At 38.8% G+C, this 16,175-nt stretch overlaps 4 protein-coding genes across 7 annotated transcripts; all 4 read left to right on the top strand.

Moving 5' to 3' along the window:
* The first annotated feature begins 214 nt into the window (after positions 1–214).
* Positions 215–4,691, top strand: LOC128460306 (gastrula zinc finger protein XlCGF28.1). 3 transcript variants are annotated; one of them, XM_053445440.1, is made up of 3 exons: positions 215–496; positions 813–1,046; positions 3,222–4,691. In XM_053445440.1, exons 1-3 carry the CDS (start codon positions 325–327, stop codon positions 4,475–4,477), a joined length of 1,662 nt encoding a protein of 553 aa, XP_053301415.1. In that variant the 5' UTR covers positions 215–324; the 3' UTR covers positions 4,478–4,691. The 3 variants fall into 3 exon arrangements, with proteins under 3 accessions (XP_053301415.1, XP_053301414.1, XP_053301416.1); XM_053445439.1 differs by having other exon boundaries at positions 813–1,238; XM_053445441.1 differs by having other exon boundaries at positions 469–606; positions 813–1,238.
* Positions 4,692–6,925: 2,234 nt separating this feature from the next.
* On the top strand, positions 6,926–9,680 carry LOC128460323 (oocyte zinc finger protein XlCOF20). 2 transcript variants are annotated; one of them, XM_053445478.1, is made up of 3 exons: positions 6,926–7,208; positions 7,502–7,912; positions 9,127–9,680. In XM_053445478.1, the coding sequence occupies exons 1-3, from the start codon at positions 7,037–7,039 to the stop codon at positions 9,135–9,137; spliced, it is 594 nt and encodes a 197-aa protein (XP_053301453.1). In that variant the 5' UTR covers positions 6,926–7,036; the 3' UTR covers positions 9,138–9,680. The 2 variants fall into 2 exon arrangements, with proteins under 2 accessions (XP_053301453.1, XP_053301452.1); XM_053445477.1 differs by lacking the exon at positions 9,127–9,680 and having other exon boundaries at positions 7,502–9,008.
* A 426-nt stretch (positions 9,681–10,106) lies between these two features.
* Positions 10,107–11,962, top strand: LOC128460321 (zinc finger protein 112). The gene is made up of 2 exons (XM_053445470.1): positions 10,107–10,401; positions 10,724–11,962. Exons 1-2 carry the CDS (start codon positions 10,230–10,232, stop codon positions 11,737–11,739), a joined length of 1,188 nt encoding a protein of 395 aa, XP_053301445.1. The 5' UTR covers positions 10,107–10,229; the 3' UTR covers positions 11,740–11,962.
* A 233-nt stretch (positions 11,963–12,195) lies between these two features.
* Positions 12,196–15,844, top strand: LOC128460311 (gastrula zinc finger protein XlCGF57.1). Its single transcript, XM_053445452.1, has 2 exons — positions 12,196–12,782; positions 14,094–15,844. The coding sequence occupies exons 1-2, from the start codon at positions 12,764–12,766 to the stop codon at positions 15,440–15,442; spliced, it is 1,368 nt and encodes a 455-aa protein (XP_053301427.1). The 5' UTR covers positions 12,196–12,763; the 3' UTR covers positions 15,443–15,844.
* The last annotated feature ends 331 nt before the right edge of the window (positions 15,845–16,175 follow it).

The raw sequence follows: 16,175 nt of genomic DNA, 5'->3' as shown, positions 1-16,175 counted from the left end.
TAATCTTAATGACTGGACTATGTCCTGCTGAATTCTGTCACTATGATTTAACTCTCTATTACAACTAATAGAAACTTATTTTAATCCAACATTCATTGGTGTGAATGAACAGAGGCAAGTTCCCACATCTGTTGGAGGGGGCGCTATAACCATTTGAACTATGAAGATGACAAGTTGACCCTGTCTCTGTCGGACCTTCACAGTGTGACACGCACCGGAAGTAAACACACTAGTTGCATTAGCTAGGTGCATGTTAGCAGTTAGCTGGAAGACGGTAGTGTAGTCTTGTCTCGGGTAAATATTCAAGTAGTGGACGGAGCAGTGATGTCTTCGGTTCAGTATTTGAGAGCGTTTATCAGCGAGCGACTAACAGCTGCTGCTGAGGAGATATTCACGGTCTTTGAAAAAACCATCGTCCAGTACGAAGAAGAGGTGGATCGTCAGCGCAGACTGCTGGAGACCGTTTTGAAACCTGAAATAAAGCTGCACAGGATCGGTCAGTACAACCAGAGTGTGGCTGACATTGGACTTGTTTCTCTGTGTTTGTAGTCTGGAGGAAGAAAACACTGCAAGTTACTTTATTTTGTTGCTCTCGTAAATAAAATGGTATTTATAAAATTAAAAGTTTATTTCAACAACATAAATGATTAAGTGACACATTAAACCCTGACACAACAAAATGTGGGGATAAAACCGGAGGAGCCGTTAGTGTTGTTCCTTATCTTTCACAGTAATTTCAAATCAAAAACTAAATTGTCTTTATTTTAACATCACAGTTGTAACCTCTGTCTTGTGTCTCATTGTTCCTCCAGAGCTCCCACAGCATCATGCCTGTAAGAAGGAGGAGGTTCTCCCTGACCAGCAGCTCTGTCCCCAGGAGAGGAACTCCAGTCTGGACCAAGAGGAACCAGAACCTCCACAGATTAAAGAGGAACAGGAGGAAATCTTCACCAGTCATGAGGGAGAGCAGCTCGTACTGAAGCAGGAGACTGAAACCTGCATGTTGACTCCTCATGGTGAGGAAAGTGACCACAGAGAACCAGAAGGTGATCACCAGCTCCTCTCTCACAACTCCCCTGTAGCTGAGAGCCACGATCAAAATAAAAGAAAACGTTTGGATTTAGAATCAACAGGAAATGAAGAACCAAACCCACAGAAGAGTTTTCATGAAAATAAAAGTCATGGTTACAATGTGGACAACTCTCCCAAATCAGAGATTATCTCAAATACTCACACAGGTAAAAAGTCTTTGAAATGTGACACATGTGGAAAAACTTTTGTTTATAAGTATAGTTTGAAGATTCATCTGAGAACACACACGGGTGAAAAACCGTATTTATGCAAAATATGTAGGAAAAGATTTGGACGTAGTGATGAATTGAAAGTCCACATGAGAATTCACACTGGTGAGAAGCCATATTGTTGCCAAACATGTGGTAAATGTTTTGTAAGTAGTAGTACATTGAAAGTCCACATGAGAATTCACACTGGTGAGAAGCCATATTGTTGCCAAACATGTGGTAAATGTTTTGTAAGTAGTAGTAATTTGAAAGTCCATGTGAGGTTTCACACTGGTGACAAGCCTTTTTCGTGCAAGATATGTCAAAAACGTTTTGTGAAAAGTGGTGATTTGAAAGTCCATGTGAGGTTTCACACTGGTGAGAAGCCTTTTTTGTGCAAAACATGTCAGAAAAGTTTTGTAATGAGTGGTGATTTGAAAGTCCATATGAGAATTCACACTGGTGAGAAGCCATATTCTTGCAAAACATGTGGGAAAACGTTTGGACGTAGTGATGAATTGAAATTCCATATTAGAACTCACAGTTGAGAAGCCACATTCTTGTTAAACAGTTCTGAAGTGTTTTTGAACTATTTGAAATCCTATCGCTCTATGGGGTTAAGATATTTTTTTACACATTTCGAAATCATACAAGATGAGTTTGTCTTTTAAATTTATGTTGGGGTTGTTTTCATTACATCCAAATGATCTTAATATTTTGCCTTCAAATGTGAAACAAACTCATGTAGTGGCTCTATGAAATGTGCCACTTAAAGAAACTTGTATTTTATTTACTAGAATATTTCTTTCAATGCTGGTTCCTCAGAGTGATGTTCACGATTTGATGTATTACAACTGATAAAATCTCATTGTAAATTCCAACATTGCTGTGAATCTACAGAAGCAGGTTCCCACATCTGTCAGAAGGGGGCACTATAAACATTTCAGATGTGAAGATAAAGCTGACCCATAAACGTTGTCCATATTCTTTAAAATGTGGGATTTTTGGCAGTTTAGTAAGTCATAGTTATTTAAAACTCCACATGAGAACTCACACTGCTGAGAAGCTGTTCTCCTTCAATATCTGTGGGAGAAGATTCACACAGCAGAACACATGAGAGAGCTCTTAGTGAATAACTAACGGTCTAGATGAGAAGAGTTCACACTGGTGAGAATTCCTTTCACTGCAACAAAACTGGGTTAAGATACTTTTCTTTGACACATTTGGAAATCATATGAGTTGAATGTGTCATTTAAAATGTATATTAATTATCAAAAAAATATTCTATCGTTATTTTAGTTATTCGATAAAAGAAAAATAATGGTTCTCTTCTGGAAGTTTACAGACAGCACTAGCAGCGTTTGCTCAGTGCATTTTAGCAGTTAGCTGTAAGACGGTAGTGTAGTCGTGTCTCGGGTAAATATTCAAGTAGTGGACGGAGCAGTGATGTCTTCGGTTCAGTATTTAAGAGAGTTTATCAGCGAGCGACTAACAGCTGCTGCTGAGGAGATATTCACGGTCTTTGAAAAAAACCATCGTCCAGTACGACGAAGAGGTGGATCGTCAGCGCAGACTGCTGGAGACCGTTTTGAAACCTGAAATAAAGCTGCACAGGATCGGTCAGTACAACCAGAGTGTGGCTGACATTGGACTTGTTTCTCTGTGTTTGCTGGGTTGTAGTCTGGATGGAGAAAACAATGCATGTTACATTATTTTGTTGCTATCTTGAATAAAATGGTATTTATAAAATAAGTTTATTTCAACAACATAAATGATTGATTGGCACATTAAACCCTAACACAACAATATGGGGTGCTAAAACCGGAGGAGGCGTTAGTATTATTCCTTATCTTTCACAGTAATTGTCAAATCTTAAACTCAATGGTCTTTATTTTAACATCACAGTTGTACCCTCTGTATTGTGTCTCTTTGTTCTTCCAGAGCTCCCACAGCAGCATGTCTGTAAGGAGGAGGAGGTTCTCACTGACCAGCAGCTCTGTCCCCAGGAGAGGAGCTCCAGTCTGGACCAAGAGGAACAAGAACCTCCACAGATTAAAGAAGAACAGGAGGAAATCTTCACCAGTCAGGAGGGAGAGCAGCTCGTACTGAAGCAGGAGACTGAAACCTGTATGTTGACTCCTCATGGTGAGGAAAGTGACCACAGAGAACTAGACGCTGAGCACCAGGTCCTCCCTCACAACTCTCCTGTAGCTGAGAGCCAAGATCAGAACAGAAGAAAACATTTGGATTCAGAATCAACAGGAATTGAAGAACCAAAGAGTCTCAATGAAAACAGGAGTCACAGTTACAATGTGGACAACTCTTCCACGTCAGAGATTAACTCAAATACTCACACAGGTCAAAAGTCTTTCAAATGTGACACTTGTGGAAAAACTTATGTGTGTAAGTATATGAAGATTCATCTAAGAACACACACGGGTGAAAAACCTTATTCATGCAAAATATGCACGAAAAGATTTGTAAGGAGTTTTGATTTGAAGGTTCATATGAGAATTCACACTGGTGAGAAGCCATATTCTTGCCAAACCTGTGGGAAAAGGTTTGGACGTAGTAATGAATTGAAAATCCACCTGAGAAGTCACACTGGTGAGAAGCCATATTCTTGCCAAATATGTACAAAGCGTTTTGTATGTAGTAGTCATTTGAAGGTCCATGTGAGGTTTCACACAGGTGAGAAGCCATATTCATGCAAAATATGTCAGAAAGGTTTTGTAAGGAGTTGTCATTTGAAGGTTCATATGAGAACTCACACTGATGAGAAGCTATATTCTTGCCAAACATGTGGGAAAAGGTTTGTTTGTAGTGATGAATTGACAGTCCACATGAGAATTCACTCTGGTGAGAAGCCATATTCTTGCCAAATATGTGGGAAAAGGTTTGGACGTAATAATGACTTGAGAGTCCACATGAGAATTCACACTGGTGAGAAGCCATATTCTTGCCAAACATGTGGGAAAAGGTTTGGACGTAGTGATGAATTGAAAATCCACCTGAGAACTCACAAAGTTGAGGAGCCATTTTCGTGCAAAATATGTCAGAAACATTTTGTAAATCGTAGCAGTTTGAAAGTCCACATGAGAATTCATTCTGGTGAGAAGCCATATTCTTGCCAAACTTGTGGGGAAAGTTTTGGACGTAGTGATCAATTGAAAGTCCACATTAGAACTCACAGTTGAGAAGCCACATTCTTGCGAAACATTTATGAAATGTTTTGGAAGTAGTGGGATCTGAAAGTCCAGATGATGGCTCCCATGTCAGAAGCCGTACACCTGCATTATCTGTGGGATAAGGTTGAGAGTTAATACACAATGGAAATTGTACATTAACATAACTCATGTAGTAGATGTAGCGGCTCTATGAAATGTACCTCATAAAGAAACTTGTATTTTATCAACTATAATATTTCTTTCAATGATTGTTCCTTAGACTGATGTTCCCGATTTAGATGTATTACAACTACTGAAATTTCATTGTAAGTTCCAACATTGCTGTGAATCTACAGCGGCAGTTTGCCACATCTTTCAGAAATGGGGCACTATAAACATTTGAGATGTGAAGATAAAGCTGACCAATAAAAGTTGGCCATATTCTAGACAATATTGGATTTTTGGCAGTTTAGTAAGTCGTCATTTAAAACTCCACATGAGAACTCACACTGGTGAGAAGCTGTTCGCCTGCAATATCTGTGGAAGAAGATTCACACAGCAGAAGAACATGAGAGAGCTCTTAGTGAATAACTAATGGTCCAGATGAGAAGAGTTCACACTGGTGAGAATTCCTTTCACTGCAACACCTCTGGGTAAAGATAATTTTCTTTGGCACATTTGGAAATCATACGAGTTGAACGTGTCCTTTAAAATCTAGATTCGTGTTCAAAAGAATATTTTAACATTATTATTGTTGTTGCTGTTATTCAATTTAAGAAAAATAATATTTCTCTACCGGAAGTTTACAGACCGCGCTAGCAGCGTTTTCTCAGTGCATGTTAGCAGTTAGCTGGAAGACGGTAGTGTGGTCATGCCTCGGGTAAATATTCAAGTTGTGGACGGAGCAGTGATGTGGTGAGAGGCCATTTTCTCAGACATGTGAGAAGTCTCCAACACGTAATAAAAGCTTCTGTTAATTTACACACATGAAAAGTAATTTAAAGTTATATACAGGTAAAAATGTTTGTGTTTACAAAACAAGGATGTATATAGGTTTAGTGTTGCTGAAGATGATAAATGATCTGAGACTGTACAGCTATCCTGCAACTACGGTCTTTTCACAAACGTCCTTTAATTCACTGTATTTTTTTCTTTATCATATTGATATGATTTCAGTCTGCAGAGGAAAAACAAACTCGTGTAGTAGATGTTCTATGCTTCTTTAGGAAATTTGCCACATAAATAAATTTATATTTTAATGACTACAATATTTCTTTCAATGCTGGTTCGTTTGACTGATGTTCCCAATGTGATGGATTGAATAATGAGGGTAATTATGAGCACCATCAGTCTAAAGGCTCATTTATATAATTTTTACCAATGAAAATAGATATGTCTATTTTAAGCTGTATATTGATAACTACCCACACCCTAACATATGTTCTGGACATTGACACAGCTATAAACAAACATGGAAACAATGAAGGAGGTCTTTATAACTTACCCTCAGAATCAACATTATCCAACAATTTACCCTAAAATTACAGCTTCAAAATCATGTGGTCTGGTTTCATTAAAACTATGATCATCAACGTATATTTTTCTGTCTTTTGTGACAATGTTAACTCAATGTAGCATCGTAAATAAAGGAAAGTACGACTTCTCTCCTCTTTCTCATAGTCTCATGAATGCTCATTTTTACATAAAGTTTTGTTTTTATTCGATATTTGATGATATAAAAGATGTTAAAACCTCATGATTGACAGCAGAGACTGACTGGGGATTGGTTGAGTCTATGTTTTGGCAGCAGAGCTGATCAGCAGGATCTCAACGCTTAGGCTCCACACCACGATCACTACTGCTCAGACTCTGACTCCAAATAATATAGAAAAAACAAAATGGCATCAATTGTAGCCAACATATTTTACCTCCCTTTGTATGAAAGTGGAGAGAGAGGAGTACTGTCATCCATCTTTATTTGCAGTCTGTGATACCGACATGAATAGACATGTACAGTATGACGAGAGAGGCGGTGGACTAGTGGCAGAAACTTGGACTATGGGCAGAAAAGGTCTCTGGTTCGACTCCACAGAGAAACAGCAAAAACATGAACCCTGGATTGATCTGTCCAAAAATCCAAGAGGATTCTCCCTACCCTGTCTATTGCCCCTGAGCAAGGCACCTTACTCCCCAACACCTGCTCCCCGTGCGCCGTACATGGCTGCTCACTGCTCTGTGTGTCCTGCACCAGATGGGTTAAAAGCCGAGGTTAAATTTCCCTATAATTGCATGAGTGCTGAATACTGTCGCGATGATTTATCTCTGTATTACAACTAATAGAAATTTATTGTAATCCAACATTGGTGTGAATGTACAGAGGCAGGTTCCCACATCTGTCGGAGGGGGCGCTATAACCATTTGAACTATGAAGATGACAAGTTGACCCTGTCTCTGTCGGACCTTCACAGTGTGACACGCACCGGAAGTAAACACACTAGTTGCATTAGCTAGGTGCATGTTAGCAGTTAGCTGGAAGACGCTAGTGTGGTCGTGTCTCGGGTAAATATTAAAGTAGTGGACGGAGCAGTGATGTCTTCGGTTCAGTATTTGAGAGAGTTTATCAGCGAGCGACTAACAGCTGCTGCTGAGGAGATATTCACGGTCTTTGGAAAAACCATCGTCCAGTACGAAGAAGAGGTGGATCGTCAGCGCAGACTGCTGGAGACCGTTTTGAAACCTGAAATAAAGCTGCACAGGATCGGTCAGTACAACCAGAGTGTGGCTGACATTGGACTTGTTTCTCTGTGTTTGTAGTCTGGAGGAAGAAAACACTGTGTGTTACTTTACTTTGTTGCTCTCATAAATAAAATGGTATTTATAAAATTAAAAGTTGATTTCAAAAACAGAAATGATTAAGTGACATATTAAATAAAGCTGGAGGAGGCGTTAGCATTGTTCCTTATCATTCACAGTCAATTTTTAATCAAAAACTAAATTGACTTTATTTTAATATCACAGTTTTAACTTCTGTCTTGTGTCTCTTTGTTCTTCCAGAGCTCCCACAGCATTATGTCTTTAAGGAGGAGGAGGTTCTCACTGACCAGGAGAGGAACTCCAGTCTGGACCAAGAGGATCAAGAACCTCCACAGATTAAAGAGGAAGAGGAGGAAATGTGCACCAGTCAGGAGGGAGAGCAGCTTGTACTGAAGCAGGAGACAAAAATCTGTATGTTGACTCCTCATGTTGAGGAAAGTGACCACAGAGAACCAGAGGGTGAGCACCAGCTCCTCTCTCACAACTCTCCTGTAGCTGAGAGCCAACATCTGAACAGAAGAAAACATATGGATTCAGAATCAACAGGAAATGAAGAACCAAACCCACAGAAGAGTTTTCATGAAAACAAAAGTCACAGTACCAGTCTGGACAACTCTCCCATGTCAAAGATTAACTCTAATACTTACACAGGTAAAAAGTATTTAAAATGTGACACTTGTGGAAAAACTTTTGTGGATAAGTATAATTTGACGATTCATCTGAGAAAACACACTGATGTAAGACCGTATTTTTGCAAAATATGTCAGAAAAGGTTTGTGAAAAGTGGTGATTTGAAAGTTCATGTGAGAATTCACACTGGTGAGAAGCCATATTCTTGCCAAATATGTGGGAAAAGGTTTGGACGTAGTGATCAATTGAAAGCCCACTTGAGAATTCACACTGGTGAGAAGCCACATTGTTGCCAAACATGTGGTAAATGTTTAGTAAGTAGTAGTACATTGAAAGTCCACATGAGAATTCACACTGGTGAGAAGCCATATTGTTGCCTAAAATGTGGTAAATGTTTTGTAAGTAGTAGTAAATTGAAACTCCACATGAGAATTCACACTGGTGAGAAGCCGTTTTCGTGCTAAATATGTCAGGTTGTGTAAGGATTTCTGATTTGAAGGTTCATATGAAAATTCACCCTGGTGAGAAGCCATATTCCTGCCAAACTTGTGGGTAAAGGTTTTGATGTTATGATAGATTGAGAATCCATATTCAAATTCACACAGGTGAGAAATCATAGTCTTGTAAAGTATGTCAGAAATCTTTTCTGAAAAGTGATAATTTGAAAGTCCATATGAGAATTCACACTGGTGAGAAGCCATATTCTTGCCAAACATGTAGGAAAAGGTTTGGACGTAGTGATGAATCGAAATTCCAGATTAGAACTCACCGTTGAGAAGCCACATTCTTATCAAACATTTATGAAATGTTTTTGAACTAGTTGAAATTCTATCACACTATGAGGTAAAGATATTATATTACATATTTGGAAATCATACAAGATGAATTTGTCTTTTAAATTTATGTTAGAGAAGTTTTCATTACATCCAAATGATCGCCATATTTTGCCTTCCAATGTGAAACAAACTGATGTAGTATAAGTATTGGCTCTATGAAATGTACCACATTAAGAAACTTGTATTTTATTAACTAGAATATTTCTTTTAATGCTGGTTCCTCAGACTGATGTTTACGATTGGATGTATTACAACTAATAAAATCTCATTGTAAATTCCAACATTGCTGTGAATGTACACAAGCAGGTTCCCACATCTGTCAGAAAGGGGGCACTATAAACATTTTTAATGTTAACATAAAGCTATCATGGACTTCAGGATTCTCTGCAACTTCTACAGGTGCACCATAGAGAGCATCCTGACTGGCTGCATCACCGCCTGGTATGGCAGCTGTACCGCCCTGAACCATAAGGCTTTACAGAGGGTGGTGAAGTCCGCCCAGCACATCACTAGGACGGCGCTACCATCCATAGAGGACCTCTACACCCAGCGGTGCAGGAAGAAGAGCAGCCGGATTATTAAAGACCCCTTTCACCCCAGCCATAAACATTTTTGCTGTCTGGCCGACGGTACCGCAGCATCCGGGCCCGCACCACCAGGCTCAGAGACAGTTTCATCCCCCAGGCCATAAGACTTTTAAACTCCTCTCCGTGACATATTTGCACTATTGTTGTTTTATTTTCTCCTCAGCTGTTTATATATATATACTTTATTTTCTATTTTAAGTTTTGATATTCTATTTTATTCTGTTTTATACTATTTCAATTTCATTTTATAGGTTGTAATTGCTTGAGCATTGCTAGAAGAGAGCCTGAGACTCAAGCATTTCACTGCCAGCGACTGCTTAATGTTATTGTTGTGCATTTGACAATACAAATCTTGAATCTCTTGGATCTTGAATCTTGAATCTTGAAAGCTGACCCCTCAAAGTTGGCCATATTCTTGACCATTTTGGATTTTTGTAAGGTAGTAAGTTGAAGTTATTTAAAACTCCACATGAGAACTCACACTGCTGAGAAGCTGTTCTCCTGCGATATCTGTGGGAGAAGATTCACACAGCAGAACACATGAGAAAGCTCTTAGTGAATAACTAATAGGGCAGATGAGAAGAGTTCACACTGGTGAGAATTCCTTTCACTGCAACACCTCTGGGTAAAGATACTTTTCTTTGACACATTTGGAAATCATACAAGTTGAGCCTAACCTTAAAATGTATATTTTTGATCAAGAAAATACTTAATCATTGTTATCATTATAATTATTATTATTGTTGTTGTCGTTCAATAAAATAAAAAATAATGTTTCTCTTCCGGAAGTTGACAATGCACCGGAAGTAAACAGACAGCGCTAGCAGCATTAGCTAGGTGCATGTTAGCAGTTAGCTGGAAGACGGTAGTGTGGTCGTGTCTCGGGTAAATATTCAGGTAGTGGACGGAGCAGTGATGTCTTCGGTTCAGTATTTGAGAGAGTTCATCAGCGAGCGACTAACAGCTGCTGCTGAGGAGATATTCATGGTCTTTGGAAAAACCATCGTCCAGTACGAAGAAGAGGTGGATCGTCAGCGCAGACTGCTGGAGACCGTTTTGAAACCTGAAATAAAGCTGCACAGGATCGGTCAGTACAACCAGAGTGTGGCTGACGTTGGACTTGTTTCTCTGTGTTTGCTGTGTTTGTAGTCTGGATGGAGAAAGCACTGTGTGTTACTTTATTTTGTTGCTCTCATAAATAAAATGGTATTCATAAAATTAAAAGTTGATTTCCGCAACATAAATGATTTACACAGTAAACCCTCACACAACAATATGTGGTGCCTAACCCGGAGGAGCAGTTAGTATTGTTCCTTTTCTTTCACAGTAATTTTCAAATCTGAAACTAAATTGTCTTTATTTTAACATCACAGTTGTAACCTCTGTCTTGTGTCTCTTTGTTCCTCCAGAGCTCCCACAGCAGCATGCCTGTAAGGAGGAGGAGGTTCTCACTGACCAGCAGCTCTGTCCCCAGGAGAGGAGCTCCAGTCTGAACCAAGAGGAACCAGAACCTCCACAGATTAAAGAGGAACAGGAGGAAATGTGCACAAGTCAGGAGGGAGAGCAGCTTGTACTGAAGCAGGAGACTGAAACCTGCATCTTGACTCCTCATGGTGAGGAAAGTGACCACAGAGAACCAGAGGGAGAGCACCAGCTCCTCTCTCACAACTCTCCTGTAGCTGAGAGCCAAGATCAGAACAGAAGAAAACATATGGATTCAGAATCAACAGGAAATGAAGAATCAAATCCACAGAAGAGTTTTCATGAAAACAGGAGTCACAGTAGCAATGTGGACAACTCTCCCAAATCAGAGATTAACTCTTATACTCAAACAGGTAAAAAGTCTTTTAAATGTGACACTTGTAGAAAAACGTATGTGTGCAAGTATAAACTGAAGATTCATCTGAGAACACACACAGGTGGAAAACCTTATTTATGCAAAATATGTCAGAAAGGATTTGTCAGGAGTGGTAATTTGAAAGTCCACATGAGACTTCACACTGGTGAGAAGCCATATTCTTGCCAAACATGTGGGAAAAGGTTTGGACGTTTTGATGAATTGAAAGTTCACATTAGAACTCACACTGGTGAGAAGCCATATTCTTGTCAAACATGTACAAAACGTTTTGTAAGGAAATGTAATTTGAAAGTCCACATGAAAATTCACACTGGTGAGAAGCCATTAACCTGTGAAATATGTCATAAAGGTTTTGTAAGGAGTTGGGATTTGAAAATGCACCTGAGAACTCACACAGTTGATAAGCCATTTTCGTGCAAAATATGTCAGAGAAATTTTGTAAGAAGTAGCAAATTGATAATCCATATGAGGGTTCACACTGGTGAGAAGCCATATTCTTGCAAAACATGTGGGAAAAGTTTTGGACGTAGTGATCATTTGAAAGTCCACATTAGAACTCACATTTGAGAAGTCACAATCTTGCGAAACAATTATGAATTGTTTTGGAAGTAGTGGGATCTTGAAAGTCCAGATGATGCCTCACATGTCAGAAGCCGTACACCTGCATTATCTGTGGGAGAGGTATAGAGTTAATACACAATGGAATTTGTACATAAGCACAACTCATGTAGTAGCTCTAGTGGCTCTATGAAATGTGCCACATAATAAACTTGTATTTTTCTAACTAGAATATTTCTTTCAATGCTGGTTCCTCAGAATGATGTCCCCGATTAGATGTATTACAACTAATAAAATCTTATTGTAAATTCCAACGTTGACGTGAATCTTCAGACGCAGGTTCCCACATCTGTCAGAAAGGGGGCACTATAAACATTTGAGATGTGAAGATTAAGCTGACTCATCAAAGTTGGCTATATTCTTTACAATGTGGGATTTTTCTAAGTTTAGTAAGTCGTAGTTTTTTAAAACTCCACATGAGAACTCACACTGGTGAGAAGCTGTTTTCCTGCAATATCTGTGAGAGAAGATTCACACAGCAGAACACATGATGGAGCTCTTAGTGAATAACTAACGGTGAAGATGAGAAGAGTTCACACTGGTGAGAATTCCTTTCACTGCAACACCTCTGGGTAAAGATACGATCATATGTGTTGAAAGTTTCCATAGAATGTATATTAATGATCAAGAAAATACTTAATAATTGTTATATTTATTATTATTATATTGTTGTTGTTCAATAAAAGAACAAATAATGTTTTTCTTCCGGAAGTTGACAGTGCACCGGAAGTAAACAGACAGTGCTTGCAGCGTTAGCAAGGTGCATGTTAGCAGTTAGCTGTAAGACGGTAGTGTGGTCGTTTCTCGGTTAAATATTCAAGTAGCGGACGCAGCAGTGACTTCTTCGGTTCAGTATTTCAGAGACTAACAGCTGCTACTGAGGAGATATTCACAGTCTGTAGAAAACATCGTCCAGTACGAAGAAGAGGTCGATCGTCAGCGCAGACTGCTGGAGACCGGTTCTAAACCTGACATGGAAGAACACAGAATCGGTCAGTACAACCAGAGTATTCCACTTGTTTCTCTCTGTTTTCTCCACTCATACATAACAACAGACCGTTAAACCGCGACTCGATGAACAAATTGACTCCAGTAGCTTTTTATTACTGTTTCAAGTTTGTGAAATCTCCACTCTATTCTCGAAAATGCAATAAAACAGATTTCAAATCTAAACCATATTAGAACAAGTCCAAATGAGCAACCATTGGTTTTATACTAATTTGTTGAATGAAGGTCAACATCAATACATTTTTAAGATGAATGCTCCTTTATTGTTGCTCTCATAACATCGACCAAAGTTTTCACAAGTATTAAAATGACTATATTTGGTACCAAAAAATAGCAATCTAACTTTCCCTTTAACCGTCCAATCTGAAACTCACTGCCGTTTTTCTATCATCTAAATTTTCCTGACATAATGTCCCCTTAGCAATGAACAGTAAGTGAGAAGAGGATGACAGTAAAAACTAAACCATTATGGACAACCCTGTCCTGAACGGAGGCCACTCAGGTTCAGCCACAGCTCCTACTGTCTAACACTGAAAATTATATCTCAGGGAAGAACTGCTGCAGGGTTTGCACTCAGTATATTACAAAGAATGGACAAATAGCACATGACCACAACTTGATTTCCATAAAGCATTATTTCAGTTTTTTCGTAATTCATATATCTATTATTATTCATACTTTTATTCTTACTATATTTCCCCCTTCGTGTCTACTTTCTCATCCCGCTGGGTCATTTTGTGAATATCCTCTAAGGAGGATAAATAAAGGTGCATCTTATTTTTACAGCGCCCCCTGCAGCCACGTATGTTAAGTTATGTTGTCGGGACGGTGTCCGTGTGATAAAGTGGTTTTCATGTGGAGTAAAACCAAAGTCTTTCACTGTGTTGAGTGAATCACTTACTGTGTGATCCCATTCACTAAACTGAAACAGAACCGTGGATATTACCGATGATCCCTGAACTAGAAGAGCGGTGGCTGCAACAAACCAACCAAACTGTGTTAAGAATTCTTATTACATAAAAAAAAAAGGTCCCTGATTATTGGAGATAAACCCTTGTTTTCAATAATTTAACTGATTAACAGTTCAGCATTTCTCATAGTCAGAGATAAGACTCGCTCCCTAAAGTTACACAGATCAAGAACGACCATTAAGGGTGAAGATGGGAGTCATGAAGAGACTCCAGTATCCCTTTTCTAAGTCACTGAACCATCAACTTAATTTTAAAGTTCCTATTTGAAGGTATTAAGTTGACTATTGTTGCTATTACTTATCTCTGGTGTCTTTGTTCTTCCAGAGCTCCCACAGCAGCATGTCTGTAAGGAGGAGGAGGTTCTCACTGACCAGCAGCTCTGTCACCAGGAGAGGAGCTCCAGTCTGGACAAAGAGGAACAAGAACCTCCACAGATTAAAGAGGAACAGGAGGAAATGTGCACCAGTCAGGAGGGAGAGCAGTTTGTACTGAAGCAGGAGACTGAAACCTGCATGTTGACTCCTCATTGTGAGGAAAGTGACCAAAGAGAACCAGATGGTGAGCACCAGCTCCTCTCTCACAACTCTCCTGTAGCTGAGAGCCAAGATCATAACAGAAGAAAGCATATGGATTCAGAATCAACAGGAAATGAAGTGCCACAGCCTCAGGATCGTATTTATGAACACTGGAGTCACAATAACAATGTTTTCACCTATCCCATATCAGAGATTGACTCTAATACTCAAACAAAGTCTTTCAAATGTGACACTTGTGGAAAAGCTTTTGTGTATGAGAGTCACTTAGCAATTCATCTGAGAATCCACACAGGTGAGAAGCCATTTTTATGTAAAATATGTGGAAGAACATTCAGTACAATGTCCACATTAAAAAGACATATGACAACTCACACAGGTGAGAAGCCATATTCTTGCAAAATATGTCGCAAAAGTTTTGTACGCACTGGCGTCTTGAAAGTCCATATGAGGAGTCACACAGGAGAGAAGCCGTATATTTGCAAAACATGTCAAAAATGCTTTGTAAGTAGTAGTGATTTGAAAGTCCACATGAGAACTCACACAGGAGAGAAGCCATATACTTGTCAAATATGTCGCAAATGTTTTGTACGTAGTGGCAACTTGAAAGTCCACATGAGAACCCATACAGGTGAGAAGCCATTTTCCTGTGAAATCTGTGGGAAAAGCTTTAACCACATTTCAGCATTAAGGGAGCATAGGAGATTACACACAGGCGAAAAGCCGTATTCCTGCAAAATATGTCAGAAATGTTTTGTTCGTATTTGTGATTTGAAAATCCACATGAGAACTCACACAGGTGAGAAGCCATATTCTTGTAAAATATGTCGGAGAAGATTTGTTAGTAGTAGTGATTTGAAAGTCCACATGAGGCGTCACACTGGTGAGAAGCCATATTCTTGCAACACCTGTGGGAAAACGTTTATCGTGAAGTCAGGTTTAAAAGGTCATATGAGCCTGCATACAGGTGAAAAGTTGCATTCTTGCCAAATATGTGAGAAAAGTTTTGTAAGTAGTAGTGGTTTGAAAATCCACATGAAAATCCACACAGGTGAGAAGCCGTACTCCTGCAACACATGTGGGAAAAGATTCTGTCGTTCGTCAGACATGAAAAGGCATCTAAAAATTCACACAACTTAAAGACAATTGAGCTTTCCTACTTATTGAATAATTGATGGTGCACAAGACATCGCACTGGTGATAATTCATCAATGCAACATCTTGAGGAAAAGATACATTGGAAAGACACATTTGGAAATGTGACCTGAGATCAAAACCTCCAAGACTGTCAACAGGTCAGAGCCGTTCCTGATTTAAATTTGGTCATTGTCACCTTCAGCACAATAACTTTGTCCAGACACAGACCATTACCAGTGTTTCTACATAGTAATCTCCAATTTAAGTTTTTTTTTTTCTGTGAATATTATTTTGTTATTATACTATGTGTTTACAACAGTAATTATTTATAGTTTGTATGAATATCTCCAAAATCTTTGTAAAAAATTTAGTGCGTATCCATAAAAATATAAATAACATTTTAAATGCTTTCCTGTTTTATGTAAGGTACGTGACTGGTTTGTGAAGTCTATGATGTTGATGAGGATTACATTTGGTTCTGTTGGGTCATCATTCCAAGTACTGTCTTATCTTTCTATTTTATTATGATCTGGTGTACCTTAAATTTATTTTTTATCATCCAAGTTCACACTTTTGTAAATTAAAATATGAAACACAAGATGTAGATCTAGGTTTTATGAGATGTGCTTTATGGATAAACTTAATTGCTTTTGTGACAAAAGTTTGACAGCAAGAATATTGCTTATAATGCTGGTTCTACAGATTGATGCTCCCAAACGTATGGACTGAATCATTC

This window comes from Pleuronectes platessa, chromosome 17 (assembly GCF_947347685.1).
Source record: "Pleuronectes platessa chromosome 17, fPlePla1.1, whole genome shotgun sequence".
Taxonomy (NCBI): Eukaryota; Metazoa; Chordata; class Actinopteri; order Pleuronectiformes; family Pleuronectidae; genus Pleuronectes; species Pleuronectes platessa.
The sequence above is the reverse complement of the archived record's forward strand: the minus strand, read 5'-3'. Positions and strand labels throughout refer to the sequence as shown.

Bases quoted from the DNA above. Each gene is read 5' to 3' on its own strand.
- LOC128460321 (XM_053445470.1), top strand. From the start codon at position 10,230: ATGTCTTCGGTTCAGTATTTGAGAGAGTTCATCAGCGAGCGACTAACA. The intron at 10,402-10,723 runs GTCAGTACAACC...TTGTTCCTCCAG, and splicing joins AATAAAGCTGCACAGGATCG to AGCTCCCACAGCAGCATGCC.
- LOC128460306 (XM_053445439.1), top strand. From the start codon at position 325: ATGTCTTCGGTTCAGTATTTGAGAGCGTTTATCAGCGAGCGACTAACA. The intron at 497-812 runs GTCAGTACAACC...TTGTTCCTCCAG, and splicing joins AATAAAGCTGCACAGGATCG to AGCTCCCACAGCATCATGCC. The intron at 1,239-3,221 runs GTAAAAAGTCTT...TTGTTCTTCCAG, and splicing joins TATCTCAAATACTCACACAG to AGCTCCCACAGCAGCATGTC.
- LOC128460323 (XM_053445477.1), top strand. From the start codon at position 7,037: ATGTCTTCGGTTCAGTATTTGAGAGAGTTTATCAGCGAGCGACTAACA. The intron at 7,209-7,501 runs GTCAGTACAACC...TTGTTCTTCCAG, and splicing joins AATAAAGCTGCACAGGATCG to AGCTCCCACAGCATTATGTC.